The sequence below is a fragment of the Cucurbita pepo genome, chromosome LG14 (genome assembly GCF_002806865.2).
Source record: "Cucurbita pepo subsp. pepo cultivar mu-cu-16 chromosome LG14, ASM280686v2, whole genome shotgun sequence".
NCBI lineage: Eukaryota > Viridiplantae > Streptophyta > Magnoliopsida > Cucurbitales > Cucurbitaceae > Cucurbita > Cucurbita pepo.
Window position 1 is genome coordinate 6,927,442 of NC_036651.1, and position 6,764 is coordinate 6,934,205.

The following is a 6,764-nucleotide window of genomic DNA, read 5'->3' on the forward strand; positions in this document are numbered from 1 at the left end:
AGGCAGCTTCTTTCAGTAAAATATGGTTGAGTGACCAACAAAGACGAAACATAATAGACTTGACATTCAAATATATGAATGAAAAAGGTTAGCCAATAAAATTAGTATATGGATGAGAGCTAATAACTACGGGAGAATATTTAATTAATTCTAAAAAGATTTAATTGTTAAAAATTCTATCAATTCTATTAATTTAATTATATATATATATATATATATATTTTTTTTTTTTTTATAATAATGATTAAATCATCATAAATCGGTATTTTATACATTATCACAGTTTTTTTTTTTTTTTTTTTTAAAATTTTATTTCAATATTAAATACACAATATTGTAGGGAGGGAGATAAAATTTTATTTATATGAAAATAAAAAAAAGAACGAATGAAAAATGTGAAAGTTNTTTTTTTTTTTTTTTTTGTAAAATTTTATTTCAATATTAAATACACAATATTGTAGGGAGGGAGATAAAATTTTATTTATATGAAAATAAAAAAAAGAACGAATGAAAAATGTGAAAGTTAGATTATTTATTAAATAATCTCATTTACGATGAGCACAGTCTTATTGGGCTCGAATTTCCTTTTGGGCTGGTTTGGTTTTGGGCTAGCCCAACGTTTTCCTTTCAAAGCGTCGAAAACAACAAATAATAATAAAAATAATAAATATCCTTCCCCACTCTATGTTCCTCTTAATATATATATATATATATATATATATATATATAATTTTGTAAATCAGCTATCATCAAACAAATGCGTAAAGAGATGAATACCCCGCTGTGCACCCCGATTTCGGTTGAAGAATTACTCTTCTACTTTGGTTTTCTTCCAATTATGCAGTCACCAGTTTTTGAGTATCTTTCAGCAACAAGTATTTGGTGGGAATGTGAAACACTATGCGGAGAAGACATGCAACTCAGCTCACATGTAAGGTTAGCGATTTTGTTTATCATTTCCCATTTTTCGAAAATTAACAAGTTTGATAGAAAGAACTTGATGAACATTATAGTCGGTTTTCTTTGAATTGAAAATTGATGGCAAAAATAGTCGGTTTTGGATGAGCGAAATCTTTTGTGTATGAAATTCCNTTTTTTTTCTTAAAACAGGGTGAGAAATTTTTGCTGTAAATGGAATTATACGGCTGAGATTCCCACAAGCTAAGAATGAAGATAGAGACAAGGTTAGTGTTGTTGTCTTAATTTAATTTAATTTAATTTAAGGTCATGCCCACAAGCTGTTTGATGAAATTCCTCTGAAGGATTTTCTTCTTCAAATGGCTTTCATTTGTTAATTTAAGGCCATATCCGCAAGCTGTTTGATGAAAGTACTGAAAGAATTCTCTTCTTCTAATGGCTTTGATTTCTTAATTTAACGTCATATCAGCAAACTGTTTGATGAAAGTTCGGAAAGAATTCTCTTCTTCTAATGGCTGTGTTGTCTTCTTTATAAGCATTTTCTTGCCCCTTTAAGATCTATCGAGTGATAGCCAGTTTGATGCAAATTTTAAAAGTTAATCAATTTTCTTGCCCCTTTAAGATCTATCGAGTGATAGCCAGTTTGATGCAAATTTTAAAAGTTAATCAATTTATTAGGCTAAATTAACACTTAACTTTCCACCAAATATCAAGAGTACCACATTTGTGCTAGTCACCTGTCATCCCAAAGCCTTAAACTCTTGCCACGACCTCCCCCACAATTGGTTTTTGGTGTAGTCAAGCTTCAAAATCCCATTTTAAACCTCATTTTCTCCTCCATTTTTAGGCATTTTGGGACTCATTTGCCTAAACAATTACTTTTAAACACTTCCATTCTTGAAGAACCCAAACTCTTCATTGTGTGATAAAAGAGAGACGGTATCATGGATTCTAAAATTTGGGTAGAAATCATCTTAGCCGTTCTTCTTCCACCACCCCTAGTAAAATATCCCTGGTAAAATATCACTGTCTTCCCTGCTGCGGCATCTCCATTTGGTCAAAACATCTCCATTTGGTCAAAACAATGAGAACAAGAAGAGAACAAAATCAGAGGAGATCAATAGCCTCTCTCTTTCACCATCAACTTCCATCTTTCCTCCTTCCTTCTATAAAACACACTTGCTCTCATGCCACATTCTCCAGCTTTCTTCTTCTTTTATTTTTCTGTCTGTATTCCCTCCAGCTTTCTTCTTCTTTTATTTTTCTCCAGCTTTCTTCTTCTTTTATTTTCTGTCTGTATTCCCTGGTTTTCTTTTCTTTTCTGTCCATATTTCATTGTCCAGCTCTCTCCTTCTCGTTTCTGTCCATTATCTTTGATTCTCTTATGGAAGAGAACCAATGGGAGTGGAGGGAAGAGAACAGCAGCAAGAAGGGGAAGAAGGGGAAGGAAAAAAAGAAGGAGAAGAAGGAGAAAAAGATGGTAATGTGTCCGGTGTGTTTGCATGAAGTTGTTGAGAAGAGCATACTTAACCACCAAAGTCACCACAATGGAAAATATTTTATTTGTCGAACGTGCTCGGTGAAGTATAAGTCGAAGAGAGACATGTGGTCTCATCAAGAAAAGGATAACCACAAATAAATCAACGGTCTCACCACCCCTATCTATCTATATTTATCTGTTGTGTCTTTCTTCTCCTACTATGAAGTATGAATCTGCTTATTGTGAATAACTCCGTGTATTATCTATATTTATCTGTTGTGTCTTTCTTCTCTTAATCTGAAGTATGAATCTAAAGTATGAATTGTTTATTGTGAATAACTCCGTGTCTTTCTTCTCTTAGGAATGTAATGTTTTAGTGCAAGATCTTTTTATTTTATTTTAGTTTAGTGCAAGATGATTACTGCTGCTGCTGTGTTTACAGTTCAAGAAAAGTTCAAGAAAAGATCANCTTCTTTTATTTTTCTCCAGCTTTCTTCTTCTTTTATTTTCTGTCTGTATTCCCTGGTTTTCTTTTCTTTTCTGTCCATATTTCATTGTCCAGCTCTCTCCTTCTCGTTTCTGTCCATTATCTTTGATTCTCTTATGGAAGAGAACCAATGGGAGTGGAGGGAAGAGAACAGCAGCAAGAAGGGGAAGAAGGGGAAGGAAAAAAAGAAGGAGAAGAAGGAGAAAAAGATGGTAATGTGTCCGGTGTGTTTGCATGAAGTTGTTGAGAAGAGCATACTTAACCACCAAAGTCACCACAATGGAAAATATTTTATTTGTCGAACGTGCTCGGTGAAGTATAAGTCGAAGAGAGACATGTGGTCTCATCAAGAAAAGGATAACCACAAATAAATCAACGGTCTCACCACCCCTATCTATCTATATTTATCTGTTGTGTCTTTCTTCTCCTACTATGAAGTATGAATCTGCTTATTGTGAATAACTCCGTGTATTATCTATATTTATCTGTTGTGTCTTTCTTCTCTTAATCTGAAGTATGAATCTAAAGTATGAATTGTTTATTGTGAATAACTCCGTGTCTTTCTTCTCTTAGGAATGTAATGTTTTAGTGCAAGATCTTTTTATTTTATTTTAGTTTAGTGCAAGATGATTACTGCTGCTGCTGTGTTTACAGTTCAAGAAAAGTTCAAGAAAAGATCAGAGACACTAAAAGATAGAGATAGAAAGTTAGTTTCTGTATATTGGAACAAAAAGATGAAAGTTAGAGATAGAAAGTTAGTTTCTGTATATTGGAACAAAAAGATGAAAGTTAGTTTGTGTTTCTGTATTTAGTAACAAAGGTAGTTTCTGTAATTGATTTTTATATATTTTCAAACAATGCTTAAGGTGTTAGTTTGGAAGTTTACAACTACATGTCTCTATATATATATATTTTTTTTTTGTAATTTTAACTCTAAAATCTCATTTACTTCCTTTGGAGTTAGAAGTATTATTCTGTACTTCTCCCAATCCAAAAGGGTTATTTTAAGATTATTTTAATCTATAATTTTAACTTGTTTATTTAATCATTTTAATGTCTCTTTTTTATTTTTTAAAAATAAATTATAAAAAAGAAAAAAATCTTTTAAACTAAAATAAATAAATAACTGTTAATAACAGGAAAAAGGAAATTTTCTTTTATACAAAATGGAATATATATACAATATTTATAAAATAAAAGAAAAAGAAAAATAAATACTGACTTCTACTTTGGGTTGGGCCTGGCTTTCCTTGTTAGCTTGGGCTTCAGATTTGGGCTTTCTTGTTAGCTTGGGCTTCGATTCAGATTTGGGCTTTCTTGTTAACTTGGGCTTCAGATTTGGGCCACTCGGCCCGAGGCTTCAACAAATTTTATTCGGGAATGCTGACTAATTTACACTCTTCTCCTGTTTCCACATTTACACTCCGTTCCACATTTACACTCCGTTATATATCGTATTGACCCTTCATTCAGTCATATATCCCTTCATTCTCAGAGCTACCACCTCTACCACCTCTCAAATTAATTTATTAGGTCCGTTACATTCAGTCATATATCCCTTCATTCTCAGAGCTACCACCTCTGCTACCACCTCTACCACCTCTCAAATTAATTTATTAGGTCATTCAGTCATATATCCCTTCATTCTCAGAGCTACCACCTCTACCACCTCTCAAATTAATTTATTAGGTCCGTTATATACTAATCTTATTGGCTTATACATTCAAATCTTCTTATTTTATTGGCTTATACATTCAAATCTTCTTATTGGCTTATACATTCAGTGTCACATATCTATTAAAAAATATATAAATTAATTGAAATATAATTTCTTTTATAATATATAATTTTTATATCATCACACATACATTATTTTTATACTCGATAAATTATTTTAATGGTAGAAATTTATAAGGATAAAATTGATAAATGTCTATATTGATAAACCGTTTTTATATTTGTTGTATGGATAGACAATTTAGAAATCTAAATATATAAACTTTCTTCCTGAGAATGAGAATAAATATTAAATGAAACTAATAAACTAGTGTATTAAATGCAAACAAAAGCTTCAACAAATTTTCTATATTCAAACATTCTCGGTCTTAGATTACAATAGATAATAGAACAAAAGAGAAATAATAATAAAAAAAAAATATATCCTAATACAAATAAATATGAATCTTAATCTTCAAAATCTTTGGAACATATTGTTGGAATGATCCAAATGGGTTGAGGTAAATTCTTGTGTGCAGGATCTCGTATGTAATGGTTCGCAAATCTTTTATCTTCTAGGTTGAATATCCCTGAATCTTGTTCTAAATTCGGAATATAATTGTAGTAACCATTGATAAAATATATACAATTTGGTAAACATTTAGGAAAATACTTAGTTGATACACAGATGGATTGAGAGTCTCCGATAAACATAGCATCTCCATCTAAACTCTTCAACTTTACGGCCCTTAGCATGTCATTTTCACACTCATCAATAAGTTTGTAGACTTTAAACTTGGTAGTCTCCAATTGTGAATCCTCTTCAGATATTGACCTCAAAACTAACAAAAGCTCTCCTTTTGAAGACTCTGTAATATAGGATACAACGAAATCATTGGTTCTTTTAGCGTGGACCATCTTTAAAGAAATAGAAATCGATGAACTTTCATCATCTCTATTCTTAACTTCAACTTTCCAAACCATCATATTATTTTCCGTAGCATATAAAGTATCACTAGAAACATTAATATCCTTAAAAGGAATATTTGGTTCTGGGTACGAATACGTCCAACTCTTATCATTTGCTCTCATAAGGCACAACCTTGAATATGAACTATAGATAGCTACAACCATATAATCGTTTGGATATAACCATGGATCTTTGGTTAATATAGCTTTAACTATGCGGTCTGGGGCATAATCAGGTTCATCCTCTATGAAAATGGAAGGAAGACAAATCACAGTCCCAGAAAAAGGGTTGAATAAAGTAAGATCAAGTGTCTCTTCACACATGATCAACCAACCAAAAGAGGAGCCACAACACCTTTTGTTGAAGCAAAATTTGAAGTCAACAGGACGGGTTCTATTTTTTCTGGGGTCGTATAAGCAATGCTGCTTTTCAAGACCATCTTTCGAGGGAACGATGAGCATCGGCAGTTGAGGAAACTTGGAGGTAATTATGGATCGTTGGTGTTTGTGTCGTAATGCAACAAAATACCAAGACTTACATACAATGCTGAATTGGAGATAATCATAGAGAGACACCATTTTGTTGAGAATCACACCAAGAACATCGTAGTCAAGTGCAGTCCAATCTCTAAATTTTGAATTTTCCATGGTTTCTCTTCTTTGTTTTATACCTTTTCTGTACCAAATCACAAATGATATGATTAGAAATAAATCGTATTAGGACATATTTTCTAAAATATGTTTGGAGATTAAATAAATTTCTCTAAACAATGTGTAAATGTTATAGCATGCCTTATAAGATTTTAATTATTTTCCTACGTTTTTAAGAATAATTTTTTTAATCATAATTACTCTCCCAATACATTCATTCCCATGTTATAATTAACTTGTTTTATTTAATTTATAAAAAATAAAATATGTAATTCAACTAATAATTTTTATAATTTAGCTTATACAACTACTGTGCAAAATGATTTATAATTTAGATTACATATTATAGATAATGTATATAAAAATAGTATAAATTGTGATTTTTTAAAGAAATAAAATTAATAATGTAATAAAATAATATAAAAGAATCTAAAAAAAATATAAAAGAAATTAAACAAAACAATAAAAAGGAAAATAATTTCAGCTAAAAAATAAAAATAATAATGTAATAAAATAATATAAAATAAACTAAAAAAATATAAA

At 30.8% G+C, this 6,764-nt stretch overlaps 1 protein-coding gene and 1 long non-coding RNA gene across 2 annotated transcripts; one reads left to right on the forward strand and one right to left on the reverse strand.

The window, feature by feature from the left end:
* The first annotated feature begins 740 nt into the window (after window positions 1-740).
* On the forward strand, window positions 741-2,731 carry LOC111809698. The gene is made up of 2 exons (XR_002817283.1): window positions 741-936; window positions 1,111-2,731. It is a non-coding gene; the product is annotated as an uncharacterized LOC111809698 (long non-coding RNA).
* A 2,338-nt stretch (window positions 2,732-5,069) lies between these two features.
* On the reverse strand, window positions 5,070-6,218 carry LOC111810482 (probable F-box protein At1g65740). The gene has a single exon (XM_023697189.1). It carries the CDS (start codon window positions 6,216-6,218, stop codon window positions 5,070-5,072), a length of 1,149 nt encoding a protein of 382 aa, XP_023552957.1.
* Between the last annotated feature and the right edge of the window lie 546 nt (window positions 6,219-6,764).